The following is a 26,664-nucleotide window of genomic DNA, read 5'->3' as shown; positions in this document are numbered from 1 at the left end:
AACTCTTCTTGTATGTATTTGAAAGGGATTTTTATCATATTCGGTGTTTAGGGTTTCTGAAGACCCGTGACCTCCTCAATCCTAGTATGGTCCATTCCCAATATAAAATGATATCACTGTGCTTGATTTTCTTTTGCTATAATGTGATGGTTTCTAGGTGACACTAAACTTGAATACATAATGTGTTTTGACGAATTTGCAAGAGCTGCGTCTCAAGGCTACATACAAATATGTTCTACACAGGTGATGTCAAAACTATTATGACGTTATAACTTTATTCTATGTGCTTTATAGTTTCATACTGGTAAAAGTTGTTTTATAATAATTTTGTGTAACTTTTAAAAAAACAATTTCTAGGCGATGATTACTGTCTTCAAAGAAATTCTTTGGTTCACACACAAACGAACCAACAAAAAACATGTTACCCTTAAAGACATGGCTAAATACTATGGATCAATAATTCCTTTACATCAACGCATATATTTTAAGACCTACAGAAAAAAATCAGTGTTTGGTAGACATGAATTTTAGTACCTACTTTTATAATCGTAAAATAAACTTGGGTGTTTATATAGTTTTAGCTAAGATGATTTGACAGTATTGTGATACTATTTTAATTGTTTTTTTTATTATCAAACCAGTGGCGTAATTAGGAATTTTTCCTGGGGGGGGGGTCCAGATAATTTTCACAGCAAAACTCAACTAAATTTTCAAATGCCAACCTTTCTTCATCAGTAAAAGTTGAAGTAAATAAACATTCAAACCCTTCAAGTCATTTTAATAAAACATATTTATTACCGATTTTTCATAATACATAGATAAATCAATAGCTATCAAAAACTGATTTATGGTTTAAAAAACGATTAGTAAGTTGGCTGATAAAATTGTCTACAAACGGCATAAACATTGTCACTATTTGATTGTTTTCTTGCTGTTCATTTCTTAGATATTTTTGTGCCATTAGCATTTGCTAAAGTCTATTAAAATATTAAAAATTAATAATACTCTATGTTTTACTACATGAAAATAAGGCTTATATCACATACTTCTACTTTGTCATATAAAAGATGAAATTCTTTTTCTGCATCCTGTTTCATTTCTTTTAAAGTATTTACTAATAACTCAATTGTATTTAAAGTATTTTTCAAATCAATGCGTTCTTTCTGTAGTTTTTTACAGACAGGCAGTCCAAAGGAAAAAAAGTCTAAAATATATTTCTTTGTGTTAATGTTTAAAAATTAGAATTTACCTTTGTAACATATAAAGAAATAACAAACTCAGAATCCAATACAATTTTTAATAAAATATTAGCATCTATAGAAGATGGTGCACCCCATGTAGAATAAATTGTTTCAAGTGTTTTGACTACAAATGGTAACAACTCAACAAAATCGTTTAATGACTCATATTTCTGGACCCATCTTGTTGCACACTGCCAGGATATTATTGAAATATTTAAAAAATGTTCTCAGTTTTGTTGTAAAACTATAAAAGAGTTTAATATTTATTAATTATTTTTGTTCTATTTCTAGTAATTTATTGTTGGTGGTTTTCAGGTAGATCATTTCGATTAACATTCCTTGAGTTTAAAAAAGCCATAAACATGGGTGTCCTTCCAAAACCTGTGCGTGATGTAATTGCATTTCAGACGGTACATTTTGTTTGTTTTTATTTATATTAGCTATTAATAAGGATACACTTAATATGTGCGCCTGTACCCAGGGATATTTAGTTCGAACATGTACATATTTTACATGCATGTTTAAGAACCATTCCTCTCCCTCTTTGTATTTCTTGTGCCAGACTAAGACAAGGCTACATTAGCTGTTTCGCAGACACCTCAAAATATGAACATAACTTATCGTGGGTCCTAGAGTCTAGACAGAAAAAAAAAATCATAATTTCAAAAACAATACCTTCTCAGTTCCTCGTCGAAGCTAAAATATGAATCACTTATTATATTGTTTTATTACTATTTTTTAGGAAATAGAATATCTATTTCACACAATGAAAACTAGAGACTATGTTTCTTACAGTGACATGTGCTGTTACTTCGAAGACTATGACCACCATGAATTCGCAAACACGACGAGGGAGTACGGAACCGCACATGACCGTAAGCATGATGCTATATTTAATTAGAAGTTAACGGCTTAACAAAAAATAAAATAACTCAAATTATGTATAATTAATAACAATACGCTTTACGATAGTTGACAGCGAGGGCTATATACACGAATATAGAATGGAAATTGATAAATTTAAGGAGATCGGGTCTATGGGACTCGTACCAAGATACGGCGAGAAGGTAATGTAATATTTAAAAATGTTTTTAATAATTGGGGTGGTAACGGATTTAACTGGTAGTAAATCAGTTTAATTTGAATTTAAAAAAAAAATGAACGATGCTGTTAAACCGATAAATGCTTAACTGTAAGTCGTTAAAATAATATATTGTTAGGACCAAGTTTACGATTACCGATAAACTGGATAATCATTTTAACGTGAACCACTCGATATCTCATAGGGTTTAATAAGAAATTAAATTTTTTTTCTATTGTTATTCTCCTATGTGACCTCAATTTTTCACATTTTTTTTTTTGTTTTTACCATCCCCTAAACTTAGTTTTTTTGATAACAGCTTAATAAACTTAAATGGTAACGCATCCATTTCATCATTCATTTCAACTTAATAAATTGAGAAAAATGTATTAACGATTTAAAATGGTTGATAACCAATTTTGAACAACTATTTTCAAAGTTATAAAAGTTTTAAAGATAGGACGAAAGGGGAAGTGCGTGAAGAAAAAAAAATGATAGATTTCACCGTTCCTCCTGCTCAAAACTTCAATAACTTCAAAAATAGTTATACAAAACTGGTTGTCGACCAGTCAAAATGTTTAGTATATTATTCTCAATTTTGAAAATCCCTACTAAGCGGCTTTAATAAACATTTTTAGTTGATGAAAAATGAATTTATGAAAATCATTCCAAAAAGACAACGCATGAAGAGAGAATATGTTACTTTCAAGGAACTAACTAAATATTATGAAAAAAAAATTCCTTTATCTCAACTCGAATATATAATAAGTTACTACGGGGAAAAGCATGGTAAGCATATGATTTTGAATAACTACTTTTATTAATCGTAAAATTATCTAATTGTAAGGTGGTGTTAATCAATTCAGTTTTAGCTAAGATGGCGTTTTTACATTATAATCATTACTACTTCTTTACTTCGGATAATAATTATTTTAATCGAATATAACCTATTCCTGACCTTAACTAACCGATCTATATTTAATTTTACATGCAAATATCTACACTATACACTATGCGTGAGTTAGTTAAGTATAATAAATCGGTAAAAAATGCATTTTTTATTTGTTTAATACCTATTGCAATTCATTCTTCTAAGAATCTAAAATATATATGATCAAAGCCTATCTTGTGTAAAATCGCCTCGGGTTCGCTTATGGATTTTTGATACACACATAAAATGTACAAAATATACTCATTATGTAAGTCAATACTATTCATGTTTTACATGAACAGTAAAAATACACAATAAAGATGTTTAATCCGTTCATGATTAACAATGTTACGATACTTTTTTGAACATTTCACCCTTTACTCTTTGAGCTCTTTTTGTAAAACACAGAACACTATAGTATAACATTTTAGTATTTTTAGTTATTTTTTCGTCGTTATATTTATGAAACTATTGTTTTCCAGATAAAGAATACCGATTAAATTTTAATGACTTTAAAAGGGCCACAAACAGTTATTATTTTCCAGATCTGTTATCTGATAAAATTACGGTAGTAAAATAATATATTACTGTTCAAAATCGTTTTATATGATTTTTTTTGTACGATTAAAAAAAAAAATTGTTTAGGCGATATATACTCTATTTAAGAACATAATTCCAAAAACAGACAGTAGAAACCATATTTTGCTCAAAGACGCGATTAACTATTTTGGAACAGAAACATACCTTGAATGTACGCTCGTTCGACTTTTTAAAAAATACGGAAAATTCGAACACGGTAAATATAAATTTCAATAAATGCATTTATGTATCTTAGGTTTAGATTATATAATATTGCAGTTTTACAGTACTGTAAGCATAGCGTTATAATTTAAATTACTTTGGATAGGCGTTCGGTACTTGTATACTACCAAACTAGATGTTAAACTACACTTTGAATGGAATGGTAAGTGTGATGTTTATTAACTTCGTTAAAATTTAACCGCAAAACTGCCTTTTGTGGTACGTAGTTTTGTTAACATGATTGTGGTTTAACAGTAATGTATAGTGTCTAATATCTATATCACTCGGTTTATTTTTCATATCTAGCCTAACCGAATCATAATACAATTTACTTGCAACTTTATCAATGCATTCATTTTTTTGGTTTACCTTGGGTAGTAATTCAGTCTTGGATCAACAAAGAAAATACTTATTGCATTAAAATTTCCTGAAGCTAAAGTTATGATCGAAACCTACCTCGTGTATAACAAAATTATGTGTATGGTTAAACATAGTTTATTAAATTGTGTTTACCTCCGTAGCAAAATATAACATATTAAAACTTAAATACTACTTTTTATTTCAATCTTCTTATACACCTATTATGTTTGAAAAATATCACTGAACTGTGATATATCTGTGTAAACATTTTAGCCTTTAAAAACTGTAATGCTATTTTTGAAACATGTTATACTTCGCTTTTTAGGCGTGAAAAAATAAAACATTTTAATAGTAACTTTTAGTAATGTAATCATTTTATTTATATTGTATTGATAATCAGGTGGACAATACCTTTTGTATTTCCCTGACTTCAAAAGAGCCCTAAACTATGGAAACCTTAAAGTCCCAAAGTGATGGAAATTTGATTCAGGCTGTCACCAAATATATAAACATGTTGGTAAGAAGAACGTCAATATTGTGATAAGTAAAATAATAGTTAAATTTCTTTATAAATAATTATTTACTAACTCTTCAAAATAATGAAAAAAATTATATTAATTATATTAAACTATTTAATACTTATTTATACACTGTCATTTAATTTAATAAAAATATACCAAAATAATACATGTTTTTTTTTTTGTTTTTATGATCTGTACTCGTATTCATCGTCTATTATTACCACTTGTACACTTAATTAATAATCGTAGAACTATTGTTATATGCTCAGTTTACTCTTGTACAGTTGAAGACAACTTAGTTATTTATATATAAAATATAATTTCAAATATTTCATGTCAATTGACAAAAACTTTTTATTTAAGTATTTTTTTTTTATATACCTAAAATTGTTAAAATGGGTTGTATTGTAAAACAATAAAACAATTTAATATTTGTTTTAAATCAGGTACCTATATTTAGTAGTTTATAGTACTTATTATTTATGTTAAAATTCATACCTAATTTCGAAAAAATATTTTGTATTTAAGTACTGATTAACTGTAATGTAAGTCTAGCTAACTGTCAGATCAGAAACGACCTACAAGAAAGAGGGCCAAGTGAATCACCTACGAGTTAGCCACCGAATAATAACCAATAGTCAAAAACATATTTATATGTAGGTATACAATTAGTTTTAGCTGTTTTTATAAGACAAATGTGTTTGCTGACAGTAATTATTATATTAAATGTTTTACTTTATCATTTTTTACTTTATACTTATTGTTAAAAAAAATGTCAATAATAATATATCAGTTCTATGTCGCATCCATAGTACTTTTTCATTAAATTATAATGAAAATCGTACATCAAAGTCTTGGAAATTTTCAATACAGAAAATCCTACATGAACCGGTTTGCCAACGGTTAAAACATTCTTAAAACAAGCCTCAGAACTGCAATCGAGTGACATTTTCATGCAGTTCCGTACATTCTCCATAGTTTTACCTGTTAAAATAATTAAGCCTTAATTATTAGGATGATGTTAATTTTTTTTCTATGTTTAAATACATACCAAATACTGCATTATTTATGAGTTTAAAAAAGTACAGTAGAATATAGGCATAATAGAATCAAAGCAACGAGGGGACGGAGATGTCACAGGTCTACAGGAATTATTATAAATAAAAGCGATAAAATTGAATAAAATCACTTTCAAATAAACGCTTTCGTGCTTCTATTTTGTAATTTTATCGGTCATTTCAAAAACGACACAAGTCACAAATTTGAAATTTTACACTAGCCACAAGAAACTTCATAAATAGTTTTTGCAGTGATTCTAATTTCTTGTACTCAACATTTGTATTAAATATGAGTCTGACAAATTTAGTTTTCTCACAGAATACGTAACTAAGTATATAGTTATTAAATTTAACAAAAAGACGTTTTTGAAAAATCGATGTCCTAAGTCGTTTTTGAAATGACCGATCAATTTAATACTTTCTAACTTTGCTTACACTGTGCTTGGTTTGGACTGTACTGGCTTGAAAATACTAACTACCGATTTGCATTGAAGCGTTTTTTTGAAAGTGATTTTATCACTTTCAGATTTAAAAATTCCTATAAACCTGTGACCTCCCTGTCCCCACTATGCCCCGACCCAACTATGCTCCGTCTCCACTATGCCCCGACCCCACTGTACTGTTTTTTTTAACTAGATCCTAAGTCTAATACAACCAAATACATCAGTATACTATCAATTGTCACAAAATATTTCAAAAGCTGATGCAGAAAACGATAGTAAGACGTCACATTATCTGATCATTTATTTATCACCACTCTGCCAACATTTACTCCAATTTTGTTATTTTTGTTCAATTGTTCAATTCAAATGTTTAAACTCCAACTGAAAACTACAATATAGTATAGTTTATGAGCTGATATGGAAATTTTTATCTCTTCATTATTATCACAGTTAAGATACCTCTATTTTGGAAGGGATTGACATAAATTACCCTTTCGGTTTAAAACAAAATTCCATTATTAAACAGATGGAAACAAATCAGATTTTCATTTACTTAAATATGTAATTTGGTAAGCAAGTAATAAAAGCCACAGTTTACAATTACTACAATTTTTTTACTATTATTAGAAGATAATGTCTTCCTAGATAGAGAGAGAAATATTAGTATTTTACACAGTGTTTTTACCCACAATAGTAAAATTTAATATCATATAATTTATTATGAAATTAATACAAAACACGTCATGTAATTTGCTTAACTTAATTTATTTAATTACCTTAAATTAAGTTTTCAAATGACAATCCGGTTTTAATATAAAAACGAGAAACGAGGAAAAAATCTCTCCTTTGGACTTAAATTACCCGTTTAGTTAAAACCAAATTCGATTATGAAGCAGGTGTACACTAATCGGATATTCGATTACTCAAATAGGTACTTTGGTATTACAATATAAGCCAGTGTTATCACCATACACGGTGATTCAAGAACAAAATGCGCTTAAAACGAATGTTAGCCAATACCTAACTATATTATGAGAATAATAAATTGTGCATCTAAGTACCGGTTAAAACCAAAATAATACATTTTTTACTACAATAACGGTTTTAATTGTATGATTAACATAAAACCATATTTTATTTTTAAAAAAAATTGTACGCGTACAAAAATATTTTATCTAATATTATATTAATGCTTTGTAGTAAAAAAATGTATTGTAGAATTTTTTTTTTATAGAAATAAAAAGAAATGTGGTCTGAATAAATAAAAAACAAACTGTTTCTTTAAAGTAACGCCACAATAACAAGATGGTTTATTGTAGACCCTCCAATCCCTAAACTATCGATCAAAGTATACATTATTATATGATGAAAGTTTGATCAGTAGCAGTATTTCTCTGCCTCGAAAAGCATCAAGCAAACAAGACTTTTATCGACGGGACGATTATTGAATTTAACAAAAAAACTATGAAACTCAAGACATTTTTTTATTGTTTTGTGCTATTCTTTTGTCAATCGGTAAAATTAACGGATATCATATACGAATATCGCAGCGAGGATCATATTGAAAATTATAGTAAGTCTGATTATATAAAATGCACATATCTGTTCAGTGGGCTAAAGTACATGCTGCTAACTCGGATTTTCATTAGCCCTCCATATAATACGCCAACAACACTGACGGACATTGACGAAAGTAATTATAAAAATACCATTAGATTCCAGATAGTTTCTTTATATAGTTTAAAAATAAGGAATATGGGATCCCTATGGCTACTACTTTTGTACACGAATTTAGTAACTGGTTTCGCTAAACGTTCAACCGATATACCGGCAGTCTATCAAAAACTTGAAGCCACGCACAAGTATGTCATCAACAAACTACATAAAGACCTAAATGGATGCCATAAAGATAATTCTTATGATAGTTTCTATGCTATGATTCAACAAAGGGTGTACACAAATAATACAGGGGCAATACAAATGCTGAAAAGAAACATTATATTAGCGGATTCATTGAATAAAGACTTTGTAGAGAAGTTAAAAATGAATAATCGTTTTTTTAGAAAATGTGATTTAATGTAAATAAGCAGAGCACATGACATAAGCATATGGCCAGACATAACCAAAGTACGATTGGAAACATCTTTTCTTGACGCGCATAAACTGGATTGGACAACCTTAAAAACATTAAGTCACACTACACGCTGAACTATTCATTTCTAAAAGTCATCATGTTTAAGTTGATGTTAAAGCACCTGAAATATCTACACTATTCACTATTCACTAGGTTCTGTGTATGAATGGTACAACGAAGTCAAACAATTTAGTGAATTTTTAAGCTTAACCAATGACCTACACGAAAAGAACTTGCTATCTGCTATCAATAATCTCTCTAATGGAACAAAAAAAAAATAGATAGTGTGGTTAGTTATGTATATCCTGTACTTGTATCGCTTTGTCTGCCTCTCGGTTGTGAGGTTGACGATCCATTCAATATAGACAGTAAAGAATCTGGAGTATCCGATGCGAGTTCGTCGAATGCTGATACAATACGTTTGGCAAATACAATTACCCACGTGCCGGTTGAGTATAACAGTTTGGAAAAGGCTAGGGCGTTTTTTGTTCAGCTTAGTAAGGCGTTCAAAAATGTCGATTTTAGCATCATTCAATAACTCATAGATTATATTGATGAAATCAAATTGGAATACGATATGGTGAGGTTAGATTTTGATTTCTTGTAGTCTAATATCATTATAAAAACTTAAATTAGAAATAGTTTTATTATAAATTTTATTTATAAATTATCACATTCAAATTTTAATATTTTTCCATTATTTATTTTCGTTTTAGACCATTTAACCGTGACTGAGTCTCTTTTAATTTAAAGAAAATACCAACAATAAAACATTGTATACATTGTTTTGTTAAAATGAAATTATAGCCCCCTTGCAATAAGAGGTTGATTAATAAAAATATTTTAATAAAATATCAACTCTATTAATCCACCACAACACGTTTAACGTTTAAAAAATTATGATATTGAGTCTCTGAACAAATATAAAATAAGCAACAGTGAAACCTACTTTAATTTAAGAAAACATGACCACTTAATTTAAAGAAGATACTACCACGCGAAGAGAGCGTTGATAGGAAATTTTTAGTGGTGCAAACCCAGGGAAGAAGAGGACATTTGCCCCTTTTGTTTGGTAGTTAGTTAAGTAAGTTAAATTAAAACAATTATACAATTGTTTTAATGAATTTCATTAATTAAATTAATTGCGTTCATATTTTATTTGTAACTGGATAACTACTATATTAATTAATATAGACAGTAATGATGTTTAAAATCAGTAAATATTTATTAATAAAAATTAAAAATAAATACTTATACATATAAAATTGTTAGACATTTTTAAGAATATCTAACTTTTTATTTGGTTTATAAATCCTATTTTTAATACTTTTGAAATTAAATTGTAGGATTTAAGGGAAAGAAATTATTCCCCAGAAATGCACAGATTATTTTTTATTACAGATTATTTTTTGTATTACACTTAACGAAACACCTAAAAAAAATAGGCATTTTCTTTCTTTTGACAACTCTTTTTCGACGTTTAATTTATTTGAACAGTTGCAAGCAAACCAAATTGCTCTGTTGGTACTATTCGAACCAATCGATCTGCAAAACCACCCTTATTGACCGAAATAGCCAAAATGGGAAGAGGGACGGTGTTTGAAATTTCAACCGATATGGAAAACTGTAATCTATGTTTATTGAAATGGTATGATGCAAGGTCTGTTAGTTTGGCTTCCAATTTTTTGGGGATAAAATACAAAAATCGTACGTTAATATTGATAGTAACAGCATACAACACGTCAATGCGCTGAGTCGATTAAATAGATCAGGTCATTAGTTATTATTAAACATTTTTAAGTTCAAGAATAATGGACACTAAGAATGTTTCTACACGCTTTCGATCTTATAGTGGCAAACTGTTGGTTACAATATTTAAAAGACGCAGACCATTATATAATTGCCTATTATTTATTGCCACATTTTAAAGTCTAAAGTATTAGTTTTACATTTAAATCTTTTTGGCTCTTAATAAATAAGGATAACCTATATACTTACTGTTTATATGGACATAAAATAATGAGTTTTTAAAAATATTGGTACTTCTTCTCCTTCATCATGATTATTTAGGGTCAGCCACTTGCATTAACTCATACGTTATCTTCAATGACACCAGCGTCATATCATTCTCAATCGCATCTAACCCACTTTTTTCAGTCTCCCTATTACCATTCTTACTGCTTTCAATTCCTCTCGTCTCATAACCAGTGCCAAAAAAACCGCAGAAGCGGCCGGGGAACGGTAAAGGGGCCTCTTGGAGTTGGCTGGTAACCCGCCTACATCTGGGTCATTGCATTATGTTTTTATGTTCAAATCAAATAAATATTATACAAAACATTTTTAAGTCTTATTTATTGATCTTAAAATATTTGTATTTAAATTTAGTACATATATAATGTATTACATTATATATTATATGTATGTGTACAAAATCATACAAACTTGTCGCTTGAAAATTCTGTAAAATCAAAATCTCCAAACTTTCAAATTAACGCTTTAATGCTTATTTGTAAATACAGAACCTCAATTTATTAATTTCTAGTGGTTTATACTATGCTTGGTTTGGACTGTACTGGCTTGAAAATACTAACTACCGATTTGCATCGAAGCGTTTTTTCGAAAGTGATTTTATCACTTTCAGATTTAAAAATTCCTGTAAACCTGTGACCTCCCCGTCCCCACTATACCCCGACCCCACTGTACTGGTTTTTTATGTTAATATTTGTATACTTTGGGTTTGAATCTGCAGTATAATCATGTAACATTTTAGCTTCTATGCAAAGCGAGAAGGTATTGGTTTTACTCTGATGTGGGCTTTTTTTTTAGCTGTACGCACTGTAACTTTTTTAATACTAGACCAATTCCTTCGAATAGCCACTCCATAAATCACAAATTTTATCTAGTTGGTACTTTGGGGGGGTAAAAGTTGAAAAAGTTTAAGTCTTCACAGACGGAAGTTGAAAAAACTCCAGGTACTATTAGCTTGTTTTAATTCATATTAAAAATCTTAATGGATATTCTGTAAAAAAGGCTATAAACAGAACTATAGGGCTACTCCACTGGAAATACAACTATATTTTTTATATATATTTATATATTTCTTCGAATGTATGTATATAGTCCTTTTATTTTGATTTATAAAGATTCTTTAATTGTTTATATTATAATGCTCTCCGGCGATAAAATAAAAATGAATAAATAAACAAAACTTGGCATATTACTATCAATATTTATACTTGTAGAAGAATGTGTAATAATATTTTTTATGGTTATTGTTTAATAAATGTATTATGTTATTCTAGGCGATTCGTCGGTAAACAAGAAACAAGCAGGTGGTGTCTTCAATTTGGTGAAAGAAAATGCTTTTGCTGCTCAAATTATTAGGATGGTATGTGTATTCTTTTGTTCAAAAAATAAATCAAAAATTACTTTTTTTTGAACTTACACCGAGGATTTGTTTTGCAGGTACTCTTATTACCTTATCTACCACCGCACAGGATTGAAAGAATTCCATCAATGGTTGATGGATTCAACGCTATGGCTCTCTATATGCTCCAAGATGAAGATGTGGCCTACCAGTTCAATTCTTTTATTTATGATTACCTGTATCGATTGTGGTTTGTAGATATTGGACCTGATAATATTTCTGTGTTCAGGAGAGACATTAGGACAAATAATTATTTAGAAAGTTACCATTCATTGTTATTGCAAATTATGAAGCCTCATCCTAAAGTATGGGAGTTTATTAGTAAGTTCTTATGTAAGGTGTATTAAAAATAAATTGCATTTTCATACAGTTGAATACATATTTTTAATCAATGGTAGAACTGATATTAATCTATTTAATCTTTTTATAGATCAATTGAGGTTTTTAGAAAATAAAGCGAGGTTGAATTTAAGCAAGCTCGGAGCAACATCAGAGTGAGTAATATTTTAGAATATGATTTAGTCTATGATTTATTTTAATGTAATGATTTAAATTGCAGATCCGTGTTGGTGTTTCAACAAGAACAAGGGAATCCAATACAAGAGCAATTGAAGAATTAATAGAAGAAATGACACATGACTATACAGAAGGACGAATTCAAAGATTTGTGCGTGTACCTTGACTGGAGTAGCAGGTTTTTGCTTTGGCTGTCACTACAGACGTAGAACTGAGGTAGATAGGTCATGCCGTGTAAGTTTTTGGCAACCCCATACTTATCACGAATGGACGCAGGCGATTATGATGTTATGTTTTTTCATGTTAATATTTGTATACTTTGGGTTTGAATCTGCAGTATAATCATGTAACATTTTTTTATTTTTTTATGTTAAAATTTGTATACTTTGGCTTTGAACCATATTATTTATTGTAATTTATTTTTTATCGAATAACCTTATTTAAATTCTTAGAGTAATCTTGGAGTAAATTTGAATAAAATGGAATAATATGGAATGCCAACATGGAGGTTAATTTAAAATTTTTAAATACTTAAAGGCAACTCATGGGGTAAGCAGACTGCTTACCCCATGAGTTGCTTAAAGCAGTCCGCTTGTTTTTTCAAAATAAAGTTGTTTATGTATACTACAGTGTTGTAAAATAATCCGTTCTTATGTAACGACCGACATTTGTCTTATATCCTTCAATTGGTATATATAAATCTTAACCAGATGGTCTCTAATTGTGGTTTAACTCCACTATGCTAACCTTTTATTATAACATAGGTACTCGTTTATAGTGTAATTAAAACCGCGTACCCGTATTATGCCTGTGAGCATAGTCAACTAAGTACAGACCGGTTTGCCATGGAATTATATCAACCAATGTTTTCGTTTAGCGCGTACTTTACAGTATGTCTTTCAACATATCTGATCAAGTACTACCCTCAATTTTTTAAAAAACATATGTGTTAAATTTTGCATGGACTCAGAATTGTATTAATTCGAGTTGAATTGAATATTCTGGGTGGTTGTTAGTTTTTGGATCGATAGTTTTTTTTTATTATTGTATATTCTTTTGGTAGAATAAATATAGCACTAAATATCGTGTTTGTTTTGTATTAATGAAGATAATATAGTAGTATGTTTTGGCCGTATGTAGCCCTGTTATCACGCCCTGTTATCACTATCACGCCCTGTTATCACAGGATCGTGATAACAGGGCGTGATAACAGGATTGTGATAACAGGGCGTGATAACAGGGCGTTATAACAGGGTCGTGATAACAGGGCGTAATAGCAAGGCATGATAGCAGGGCGTGATAGCAGGGCGTGATAGCAAGGCGTGATAACAGGGCGTGATAACAGGGCGCCATAACAGGGTCGTGATAGCAGGGCGTGATAGCAGGGCGTGATAGCAGGGCGTGATAACAGGGCGTGATAGCAGGGCGTTATAGCAAGGCGTGATAACAGGGCGTGATAACAGGGCGTTATAGCAAGGCGTGATAACAGGGCGTGATAACAGGGCGTTATAGCAAGGCGTGATAACAGGGCGTTATAACAGGGTCGTGATAACAGGGCGTGATAGCAAGGCGTGATAGCAGGGCGTGATAGCAGGGCGTGATAGCAAGGCGTGATAACAGGGCGCCATAACAGGGCGTGATAGCAGGGCGTGATAGCAGGGCGTGATAGCAAGGCGTGATAGCAGGGCGTGATAGCAGGGCGTGATAGCAGGGCGTGATAACAGGGCGTGATAACAGGGTCGTGATAACAGGGCGTGATAGCAGGGCGTGATAACAAAGTCGTGATAACAGGATTCGATACGGCCATATCACGATTCTGTTATCACAATCCTGTTTTCACTACTGGTATCACAATCCTGTTATCACTACTGGTATCACACACACACACACACACACACACATGGTGGGGACGGGTGAACGCGGTGACGGAACCGCGCTAGTATAGCTTCAACGCTCGACGGACACAGTAGTGAACTGCCACAGCGACAATGGCCGGAAAGGGGAAAGGTATACGCATGAGCAGCAGCAGCAGACGTAAGCGGACGTGCGAAGAGCCGAAAACGAAACTCTTGGCGGTCAAAGTGATAACGATAAGTTTTAAGGAGAGAAAATTCTTACACATAGGATGCGCGTGGACGGAGACGGGATATGCTCCGGCAGCGATGATTGTGTGTTCCAACGGATTTATGAACTTGAGCTTAAATCAAATCGTCGGACTGGTAACGGGTATTAATGATCTCACGCGGTTCGTGGGCAGCAATCAACGCGCGGCGTTCCACGTACAACCGCCGGACGGTATTATCATTAAAAAAACCAGATGTTTTTCAAAGTCATACCTGATCATCAACGACGCGCACACCCGCCTTACGCTGACCGAAGAAAATTTGTTAACGTTGGAGTGGAATCGCGAAGCAATCGTACGGGCACTTGATGATAACGCGAAAATATGTACAGCCCTGACGGAGCAATACGGCACGATGAAGAATGCGATGACGGTGGAGGTGATAAATCGATACGCAACAATGTCGGTCGATGAGGTGTACACCGCAATGATGAATCATCCTGTACACGGATTACCACCGCGAGAACCAAGTTATTACAAAGAAATCGCGGTCATAGAATACAAACGGCTGTGCGACGAAATATGGGGAGAAAATGTTAATACGATGATGATGATGCCTAACTCACAATGGAATTTAGCAGAGTTACTTGACGGTTACACAGATAAGTAAGTAAAATAAAAAAAAACCTATTGATTATATTTTAGTACATAGTAATTATAACAGGAACGACGTGGTGGAGGAGGAGGAGGAGAAGACGAGTACTACACCAGTACCACCACCACCACCACCACCACCACCACCGTGCGATAGTGTGGATGACATGACGGTCGAAACCTGATAAGGTTATTTCCCGTTAGACCGCATACAATGATAACACAAAGAAAATTAAGGGACGAAATAACCACACACACCATATATAAACGAACACGCTAAACCATTTAATCATATTCACACATACAACCAAATCAAAATGCACTACAGATATTCACCACCATCGCCGCCAAATTCGCCGCCACCGTTTAGTACCAATTGGGTGCATAACGTCGACGACGATGATGATGACAACGGGTTGCCAGAGTTACTACCGATGAGCGTAAGTCGATTTTATATTAAGGGAATAATATATATATATATATATATATATATATATATATATATATATATAAGGAGCGTATAGTAAAAAAAAAAAAAATGTGAAACAGGTGGTAGACGCGGCAGCAGCGGAAGCTGTGAGGCGAATACAGCTGCGAATAGAAAGGGTGTTCTCGTTAACCGACGTAGTGGGTAAGTACATCGACCTGTGTGTGTGTGTGTGTGTGTGTGTGTGTGTGTGTGTGTGTGTGTGTGTGTGTGAGTGTATAAAACTAAATTGACCAATTACATTATCACCAGATCTAACGATGTCTTCGGAGGAGGAGGAGAGCAGATCGTCGTCCACGTCAAGTGTGATGGAACTACCCGACAGCGACGCGGAGAGCACAGTCGAAGAGACTGAAAGTAGTAATAGTAGTAGTAGTGCCGATGACGACGACAACACTGACTACGACGACGACGATGACGATTATGAGGGAGAAGAAGAAGAAGAAGAAGAAAATGACGACGCTAGCAGCAGCAGCAGCAGCAGCATCATTAAACGGCGGGCGGACGGACCTGTGCTTCGCGGGCACATAAATAAAAAAAATAAAAAAAATGTAACAACGAATTCTGTTTTTATATGATTAATATTATGTGCGTTTGTTATACTATATATATATATATCATCTTGACGAACGATAAAAATAAATAAATATGTGTAATGTACCTAAAAAAAAAACTGTGTATTCATTTTGTATGTTACCCGTCCAATCAATGGTTAAAAGAAAAAGATTGATAACTGAGAGCGAAGAAAGGAAAGGAAAAAAAAAAAAAAATTTTTAACGCAATGATTATTTATTTTTAAAAAATATTTACAATCATAAAGGAATATTAAATTTAAAAAAATATATATACAAAAACAAAAAACAGGTATTGTTATATCAATTGGTATTACAAAATTTTGTGCACATCGCTAGTCAAAGCGTTATATTCAAAAATTTTATCGTGTACGATTAAACAATAAGCAGCGGTGTTGTCAGCCACGTTGCTAGCCGTTTCAAAATCTATACGTAAGTCAATCGGTGCGTTCTTAACAAAATCATTCTGTTTCGAACAATCTACAACGACGATGGGGGATGTCGATTTAAACTCTGCTGCGGTGAACAACGGTTCTCCGACCGGAACGCCGTAATACGATTCTTGAAAACTCGCATACATGTTGTACAAAAACGAAAATTTATCACCGGCATAATCGATTTTTAACGTATCGTACGGATACGATTCAGAGTTGAGATATACTTTCAACGTGGTCAACCCGCATCCGTCGAACTGACTGGAGTTCGTCGCGAGTTTATTTTTCCGATCGGTCTGCAAGGCTACTATCACGTATCGCGGCTTTTCCGTGTGCGTGCTCGTCTTAACCGCCCAGGAATGTTTGTTCGACCGGGGGAGCGACGGATAAGAGAATAGCTCCCAGCTACGGAAAGCGATGGATAACGGTTTTTTCGCGTCCAACGCTTTGAGCAACTGCAATCTAACAGAATCGTTTACATTGACGTGCGGCACTCTCCACGTAACGTGATCCAACACAACGCTTGCGGCGGCCGCGTTCGTTGTAAGAGCATCACTGTCGGTGCTCGCACGGTGCAAAACGAGTTCTTGTCGCGCGTTAATTATGAGTTTTCTGTGATCTTCACAAAATCCCAATATCAACCTGAGCGGTATAACGACATCAAACTTTTTTGTTGTGTTCGCCGACCAACCAGCGTTCGCGTACCGACCGTGTACCGTCTTCTGCATCGTTACGTACCCCTTGAGCGTGCTAGCAACGCCGGGTTGTCTCACCCGATCGATTTCGACTGAATTCAGCTCATAGCGAATCTCGTCGAACAAAAACATCAATCCGTTGGTGACGATGGTCACGTCGGATGTGTCAGTGGCCGGGGTGACGACAACGGATCCCTGCAGACATAGCAGTGATTCGCTAGGGAGTGTGTAGAGGTCCTGGTGTTGAATCGCGATGCGGATCTCATCGTTGTTCGTTAGACTGTTGCTGGAGAACGGTTGATAAGTGTGAAACTCGTATTTAGTGATGCGATCGTCGAATTCGACTCGCCGAGTGATGTCCAAAACGTCGACGTCCATTGACGGTGGTTTGATTCGCGGCGAGTTTGTAGCCGAGCGCCGATAACGTTTGCAAGCTCTGCCGTGTTAACCGGGAACGTGCCGACGGCTGAATGTACCGAACCGGACGCGTGCGGACGCTTTTAAACACCAACCCCATCGCGCACGTGTAAACGTACTGTGATTGGTTCACCGCGGAAGTCGACCAGCTTCGAGTTCTGATCGGTAATCGTGACCCGCACGCGGTCGAGACGATCCGTCGCTATTGGATAATAAATCAGATTACGCGGGGATTCTGCGATCTGAAACCCGGGCGGAACGGATGGGAAAAAGTCATAGATCGCGCGACTACGAACGCCGTTGACGAATGCGCCTGCCGCGACGTTGCATGTGATTCTTATACACGTAAGCGGATCGATGGTGATCAGACGACCGGATCGGTGCAAAGTGTTCGCCGGCAGCTCGACCCGTTCAAACCCCAATAGAGGGCCGACGCTGTTGGGGGCCGCGAAGCTGATGTCGCGATTACACAGGAGTTCCGATTCAAACGTGTTGACGTTGGGATGAAGCGCGAACCGGTAATCGGGATTTAGGTTTTCGACTAGTGACTTGAGCACGCGAGCCAAAGCGGACACCTCGTACGACCCGACGGGTATCACGACGTCGTCATAGGCATCGTCTGGTAACGGCGACGGCGCGTCCGATTTGATCTGCACTGAACCGGTACCGGTGGCGACAGTGTCATCGTACATATCGATGTTGGCACCGCGTTTTTGAACACCTGGCAACCGCCGCACGCGCAAAGTGTTGTTAGACGCGTCGACGTTGGGACGGGAATTGCACACTATGACGTCGAGCAACGCGATCTCCGCGCCGGTCCGCAACGGGATAGGGGGGAAAAACGTGCTGACCAGCTCGCTTGCGGTACCTTGAAAGGTTAACGTGAACGAGCGGTGCGCGGACGACATTGAGCGTACAGAAACTTGAGACATAGCTGACCGCAAACGGATGTTGCGAATCGTTGCACACGGTCGTAGTTATATTGGACGAGACAACCGCTGAAATAACGCTGAAGTTCTAGCGGCGGCGGGAGGTTACCGAACGGATCGAAAAACAAGACGGTATCGTTGCGCTTGTGGTAACAGCACCAGTGTGTACCACTTCCGGTAGAGACGTCAAGATTAACGACGCCGCACTCAAACCGCAAGGGCGCAGACGGTAACGTGTCGCGCATAAACACACCGCGGAAATGAGATATGCCCAACTTTGTCGCGTAATTTATAATATCCACGTTGCTCAGCGCCCGCGATCTGGGCAGCGTGGTTATCAGTTTTTTGGCTGGTACGGTTTGAGGTAGAATCCGGATCCGTTTCGCTTGCGGTGCAACAAATAGCCACTTCCGATTTTTACCGGGGCTTTCGCGTTTTTGTTATTGCGGATGTCGTTAACCGCACGCACGATTCCGGACGCACCGCCGAGCAGTGAGCCGATCGCTGACAGGGCTGAGAGAAAAGGCACAAGCGCGAACGCGCCGCCGATTTTCGGCACGGCCAACGTGCGCGGTCAGAGAACCGGTTTTCCCCTGGCTTTCCGACGGACCTGGTTGACGGCGGATAACGCCTTCCGCGCTGCCGCAGCGACGGTTAGCGGTTTCGCTTTGCGCATCGCTGCACGAGCGGCAGCTACGAGACTGCCGAAGCGCAGCCCGCCTCCGGTTTTCGGTGCAGACCGCCGTCCTTTCCGTTTACGTCGGTTGACACGAGGCATTACAGTAGTGAGCTTATAACCGCAGTGACGATAACCCGACCGATCTTGTTCGCTGAGAACCTTCGACGACGACGCACCGTTTACGTTTGGACACGGCATTGGTCTGCGACACCACCTTTATAATGTTTTTCGAACCGCAAGAACACAAATTAACCGTTCTGCGGCTCGACGACGACCCAGCCGCTGCTGACGACCACCACAGCCGTCACGGTCCCCTCCTACCCTCCTCAATCAGATGTATTATCGCGGGACCCAGTAACGTCGGCAAGACGACGGCGATGGTAAACCTTTTGACAGACGAAAACGGGCTGCGCTTCGAACACATATACCTGTACACGAAGACACCTGATCAGCCAAAATATATAATGTTAAAGAAGGTGATGGAGGGCGTTGACGGCGCGCAAATGCACGTGTACACCGACGGGGATCATGTGCCTCCACCCGAACAAGTACAGACTAATTCGGTGTTTGTTTTTGACGATGTCGCATTTGAAAAACAAAGAAACATCGCCGAATACTTTTGCCGCGGACGGCACAACGGGATCGATAGCTTTTACCTGACGCAAACGTATGTCAAAGCGCCGAAGCACGGGATCCGGGACAACGCGTCGATGATAGTTTTGTACAAACAGGACGAGACTAACGTTCGGCACGTTTACCAGGAACACTGTCAATCCGATATGACGTTCGCTGACTTTAAATCCATGTGCTCGCAGTGTTGGAACACCGACCGGTACTCGTTTTTAACAATTGTCAAGGACTTCGATCTAAACGACGGACGTTATCGAATGGTATCGTTTCGACGTGTATATAAAAAGGCGCGACGGCATCGCGCCCGTTCAGTAAAATGTAACCATGGAATCGCCGGCTACGACGGAAGCAATTCTACGTGCTAAGAAAAGCATAAAACGCAAACTAGACGAGCTGCGGCACGGATTGGCCGTGACGACCGAATACGTGCGAACCCACGCGGCGCCGATCGTTGAACCGTTGACAAAATTAACAGCCGAGTTGTCGGCGCAGCGGACGCAAGCGCGAGGCGCCCGGAAAGATGAGTCTGAAGAAGAAGAAGCAGAAGAATTCCGTATTACCGAAACCAATCCGTCGTACGGCATTCATCTACAACCAGACGGAACATGGGTGATGGGTGATAAAGCAGTACAGTTCAACAAGAACCGTATAAAAGTGGGCACGTTAACCGAAATACCCTTCACAAAAGGACTCCAAGAATTGGTGTGCAGCTCGGTACCCCGCATGCAATTCATCACCGAAAGCGATCTGACCACGTATCGCAATTTTCTCATTCACACAGGCTGTCATTTGCTGTCGTCCGGTAGACCGAAAACGAACCGCGGATACAAGTATAAGTACATTATCAAACAGTTGTTCAACGAGAACGGACGCGACCTGACCGCAGTTCGCGCCGCGGCCAAGACGGGTGACGGGATTACGCGGTTGACGGTTACGGGGAAAGACAAAGAATATGTTTACTGGGACGACGCCAACGAAATAGTCGACCGCCTCGCTTTGCTCAGAGCCGCGCAAGCCGCGGGCAATACCGCCGTGCACAACGAAATTATCGCGTGCGAGGAGGAACTCAGGGAAATAGGTGTGATCCGCTGACGATGATGACCGTTCGCGAGCACATCGCAACCGAACTACACAGACCGGCTATCCGGCGGTTTGCCAGACGGGTCGTGCGCACCGACGGCAAAGACGATTTATGGCAAGCCGACCTCGTAGACATGAAAAAGTTTTCCAAAGTAAAAAAAAATAAAAATCACACGTTCCTCCTGACAGTTATAGACGTGTACACCAAGTACGGCTGGGCCGTACCGTTGAAAAATAAATCTGGTCCGACCGTGGCCACTGCCCTCGAACACATAATCAAGTCCAGCGGCAGACGATGTCGTCACCTGCACACGGATCGTGGTCTGGAATTTATCAATAAAGACGCACGACGCGTGTACGAGCAGTATAATATACACCATTATCAAACGTACACGCCGCTGAAGGCGAGCGTTTGCGAACGCTGGAACAGAACGCTTAAAGAAAAGATATGGAAAGCGTTTACAGCGCACGGCAACCACGAATGGGTGCCGCTCGTTGATGATCTAGTCGCCGCTTACAACACAACCGTGCACACGTCCATCCGAATGACGCCGAACGACGCGTCCCGCGAGCCTGGGAGTGTTGTTTTCTACCGGTTGCCGAAACCGGCGGCGGCGGCGGCAGGCGGCAAACCTAAATTCGCCGTGGGCGATGCCGTACGCCTGAGCAAACATAAAACGGTATTTGATAAGGGTTATGCGCAAAGTTGGTCAAACGAAATTTTCACCGTGTCCGGGGTACGACGGACAGCGCCTACAGTTTATACAGTGCGCGATAAGAGCGGCGCGCCGGTTAACGGAACGTTCTACGCGCAAGAGATGAACCGGACGCGTTATCCCAACACCTATTTAATAGAAAAAATTGTCCGGAGGAAGGGGGGCAAGCAGTTCGTGAAATACGTCGGGTTACCCGTCAAGTATAATGCTTGGATCAAACGAACCGATAGCTCATTTTGACAATATGCTTTCAGCGGTTATTGACGTTCAGTGCGTGGTCGACTCGGACTTTCACATGGTCATCAAAGAAATATGCATAGCTGACGCGCAAAGAGCTACACACGTGATGCATTGGTTGGTTCAACATCCGCCTACCTTTCGGCTGTCACCGCAAAGCACGAAAGTAAACGTTTGGTTGCAAACACACTTTCACGGTATCCGCTATACAGACGGTCACATACCATATTCGGAGCTGGCGCGCGTCCTAGGCGCCGTTAACAGCCGCTACACTGCTGTGTACGTCAAAGGCATTCAAAAGCGGAACCTCCTACAACGCTATCTACCAAAGTGCACGGTCATCGACCTGGAAGCTTACGGCTGTCCCAAGTGCCGGATGCTCCAACAACAACAACACGTATGTCCATTTCACTCGGACCGCGCTCAAAACAAAACCTGTGCGAAGGCGCAATGTTTAGCCCTCCGCGTTTGGATGGATGAAAACATTGGACGGTAACGGCAAATATTGTACCAAACTTATTATTATTATTATTCTATTATGTTTTATGCAATATATTATATATATATATATATATATATATATATATATATATTTGTTGTGCGAATATGTAAATTTGTATTCATCTGGCTATATGTTGAATAAATAACTCATACTTTCATCGGTTTGTAATTTATTCCGCGGCACTGTGCACGTATGTCCAAACCTGATGTTTTCCTGTCCACACACACACACCACACACACACTTAACAATGTATATTTTGTACTAGCAAATAGTATTACCTGATATTATTATCGCTAAAGGGAAATTATTTTAAAAAAAAAAGAAGTCTTGGTTTAATTTGTATTATTACTATACATTATTTACAAAATAAAAAATAAAAAATAAAATACAAAAAGAGTCAGTCTTGGGTTATTTTACACTGTCAAATCCATCGTCACCGCCACCGGTTAGTCACTGTCCGGTTCATCGTCTGGGATGCGATAATGACCCCAGGGGAGTGTCAAAAACGAATTGGGTATTTGGTACCGTTTGTCGTCTTTGTACACCATCGCTAGTTTCGTGCACATTTCGGTGGTCAGCCTATGGCGTTTCGACCGAAACGTACACGTCTGTCTCATTACCTTGTGGTTCGGGATAACGAGACAGTCGTAGTAGTCCTGGGGGGTGATCGTCTTTTCCACGACCGCGCGTTGAATGCCTTTCAGCTTTTTTTTATTCATCGACGGTTCGACCGAATCGGAGCAGTACGACTTGCTCCGAAGGCCGATGAATAATAGGACGATGTTACCACCAGCATCGTCCTTCATCTTCCATAAAAGCATTTTGTTGACCAAAGGCATTCCGTATGGGTTGTCCGGACTGAAGTTGCTGGTATCGTACCTGGATAAAAAAAAATAAACCCATTAGTTTGTGTGAACGACCGGCAAAGCGGTCCGTGCATACTTGTCGATATCAGCCTTCATGTCAGCATAAAAATCGTCGGTTTCAACCCAATAAAACAGACTGTCCGTGTCTCCATAGATGACACGCGCTTTAGAGCCATATTTGGGTACCATGTACCCGTAATGGAAGTCGTACAGAATGTATTTTGACAGCTCCAGCACGGCGAAACCCGCGTATGACGGCCGGTTGTACTTGATAACCGATTTGGTCATCTGCACGGCCGCCATGGACGGGGTAAAGATCGCCACGCTGTCGAACGTGGGTTTAGCTATCAAAACACCGGCTCCTAGTCTCTGCTTGACGTTTCTCCAGCGCGTGACAATGTGCACTTTGGTTCGTTTTTCAGGGTTCTCGAGCGCCTTGCCGTAAACCGAATTCGACATCAGTTTTGGCAAGTTGCCCTCGAACTTCGTCCTGGTCGCAGCGCGCAATCTCGTGTTCGTTTCGATGAACGGACGGATCCAAGCACGCTGCCGAAACCGAAGTGCGCTATGGATTCTCCGGAGAACCACCCCGTTGGCAACGCCTTGCTGTAAGCACCTGTAATGAGTGACGTATCTGAAACAAAAAAAAAAAATCGATAAATATTCCCGTTGCCCACACACACATTTTCCCCGTTGTTCTTACTTCTCTTTATTGATCAGGTTGGCTATGAGCTTTGGCTGTTTGCCTCCGGGTGGAACCATGTTCTCCGGAAAGAACGGTAAATCTGCTAGGTGGTCGTGGACGGCGTGCGGATATTCGAGGTCTGTCTCCACAAAATAGCCGAATTCCGCATCGTCCGAAACGGTGAGGGGGTCAAAAGTTGCGAGCTCCGCGGGGGTTAAGAAATGGAACTCACCAATCGGAAGGGGAAGGCTCATCGCACACCCGTAAAGGTTATTTTCGTCTAACTGCATGATGTACGATGGCTCTTCCGTCGGGTCAAAGTCCTCCATATACTTATTGTTGGCCTTTGCATAATGTTGATTGCATTGGACCAACCCCCCTCGGATGTTTTTCATGACGTATTGCACCTGCTCGTGCTCAGTCATCAGCTCTATTTTTACCCCTGTCATTAGCTTCATCGCATCCCAGGCTAACGAAGGGGTCGTCAGATACGCAGCTGGATCGAGTCTGTAGTGCTCGAGGATAAACTTCCGGAACGTTTCAAACACGTCGGCCAGTACGTACACGTCACCGCACATGTATACGTCACTATACTGGCCTAGTGTTTGACAGTTAAACGTTGTCCACACGGTCTGCGCGTGGCGGTATTGTTCGTCCGTGATGGTGGACAACGTCAACTGACTTCGGAAGGCGTCGAGTGGAGGTAACGACGTTTCCTCAAGCACCTCTGCGCTCGTTACGTATTCGTACGGGAAATACCCCTTCGTTTTCATTAACCGGAACTGACCATCGTCCGGAAACCGGGTTTTGGTGTTCACCAGCTGGACGTCGGTCAGCGACCGCGCGGCTTCGTCCAGCGACGAGGGCAGAAACCTGTCCAGAAATACCGTTATTGTAGACCAAAATTACTGCTTTGTTTTTATCAGTCTTACCGGTATGAATCGATGAACCGCATGACGATTGTGTGACTCTCGCCGGTTTCGTCGTCCAACCGCAGAAACTTAGACAACGAAATGTACTTTTCTTTGGTCTTGGCGATGACTTGGATTTGATTGGTGTCGTCGGCGAGGGCGGTGGTGAGAAAATGACTATCGTAACCCGAAAAATTGTGGAGCACGATCGGTACGTAGTTCGGTACTCGCAGTTTTAAGTTACACGCGCTGTGAGCCGGGCCTCTGTATCGTCCGCTCAGGTGACAATGGTCCCGCACCTTGTCGACCGGTGTCAACGGTTCGCGGCAGACGTAGCACACGGTCGCCGCATCGTGCACTGCCTGCTGCGCAGGGGTAAGGGGGGTCATATCCACCGGGGAAAAATACCGTCGAGCTATGGCCTTCACGTCCCGTTCCAACCGTTCCACAAACACCGACATGCAATCCGCGCCCCGGTAGAGTTCAAACTTGTCAAGTGACGAATCGAAATCGCACTTGACAAAGTAAGCGAAACTACACGCTACGTGCTCCGCGATGTCGTAGGTCCCACCGGCATTCGGGGGCGGGGCGATCGGTTTGAGGATAGCTTCGGTGTCTGCGTAAATACAGAATGGAACGGGAACGATGTTTTTCCAATTGATGAACTCGACGATATTTTTATCGTCCGATGGGAGAACAACGCGACACCGCCGGCATTCGTGTTGATCCATCGCCGCTTGGTTCCTAAACGTGAGGAGACAACCGTCACACAGAAACGCTCTGTGCCCGCGCCTAGACAATTGTTTCCCCACGGCGCGCGCCAAGTCGGTTATCAACACATAATGACCGTCGGTGCGGTTAACCGATGTGACGTACATCAGGTTCACGTGGCGCACTCGCTTTTCGGTCGTATAGTAAAGCGGCCCTACGATCTTGTTATCCTCCCAAGCGTACACGTTAACGCTGATCTCGTTGTCGGTTTCGAATTTTGGGATGGACTTTAACGCCACCGGCATCGAGATCTCGCGGGTTTGGAGTATACGGTTGTAGGGGGGATAGCTCGTAGTACGCGTGGGATCAACACCTGCCGGTGCAGGGTGGATGTGCGCCACGATCGCCCAAAAAAAACATGCATCATCGGTGTTCGCGATGTTCAGGACGGCGCTCTTCCGCAACAGCGAGGTAGGCAGAGTAATTGTGCACGATGCCCTGAGCGGATTATACTTGTACGTAGACGTTTCGAGGTATACGTTCTCGCGAAACGCCCACCCCGAATCGCCACGTTCAAATTCGTCGGCGCTCGTACGAATAATATCAGCAAGCTGTGTATACACTGTGTGCTGATCCTGTCCCTGTGTCAGTATGACCGGACCGGCCGCGTGATCGTGCACACATGTGTCATACACGTCGGCGCCGCCAGCAGCCGGCTGCTTCTGTTTTTCGTACACCGCGTACAAACCCAGACTCACTTTCAGCGCTACGTACCGAACGAGCTGTTTATCCCACACCTTCAACACCTTAGCTTCCGATCGGACCAAGAACTCGTTAATGTCGGCGGTCGTATTTCGGCAATCGATTTTGAAATTTGAAATTC

General features: G+C 39.0%; 2 protein-coding genes and 1 long non-coding RNA gene across 3 annotated transcripts in view; all 3 read left to right on the top strand.

Annotated features, from left to right (window-relative positions):
* LOC126847703 (uncharacterized) overlaps positions 1-26,664 on the top strand; it is a 330,437-nt gene that overhangs the window by 62,704 nt on the left and 241,069 nt on the right. The gene's annotated exons all lie outside the window — the stretch shown is intronic.
* LOC126847762 (uncharacterized) lies at positions 3,745-4,219 on the top strand. Its single transcript, XR_007687128.1, has 3 exons — positions 3,745-3,821; positions 3,899-4,049; positions 4,161-4,219. It is a non-coding gene; the product is annotated as an uncharacterized LOC126847762 (long non-coding RNA).
* Positions 14,622-16,123, top strand: LOC126847756 (uncharacterized). The gene is made up of 2 exons (XM_050588152.1): positions 14,622-15,241; positions 15,969-16,123. Exons 1-2 carry the CDS (start codon positions 14,676-14,678, stop codon positions 16,069-16,071), a joined length of 669 nt encoding a protein of 222 aa, XP_050444109.1. The 5' UTR covers positions 14,622-14,675; the 3' UTR covers positions 16,072-16,123.

The sequence above is a fragment of the Adelges cooleyi genome, unplaced genomic scaffold (assembly GCF_023614345.1).
Source record: "Adelges cooleyi isolate 19-005CV unplaced genomic scaffold, UGA_ACOO_1.1 ACOO_flye_CR_arks_rails_tigmint_CR_PRNA_118, whole genome shotgun sequence".
NCBI classification, from domain to species: Eukaryota; Metazoa; Arthropoda; class Insecta; order Hemiptera; family Adelgidae; genus Adelges; species Adelges cooleyi.
This window is presented reverse-complemented; position numbering and strand designations above follow the sequence as displayed.

Coding starts and splice junctions, on each gene's coding strand:
- LOC126847756 (XM_050588152.1), top strand. CDS start 14,676: ATGATTGTGTGTTCCAACGGATTTATGAACTTGAGCTTAAATCAAATC. Junction 15,242..15,968: donor CTTGACGGTTACACAGATAA/GTAAGTAAAATA, acceptor CATTATCACCAG/ATCTAACGATGTCTTCGGAG.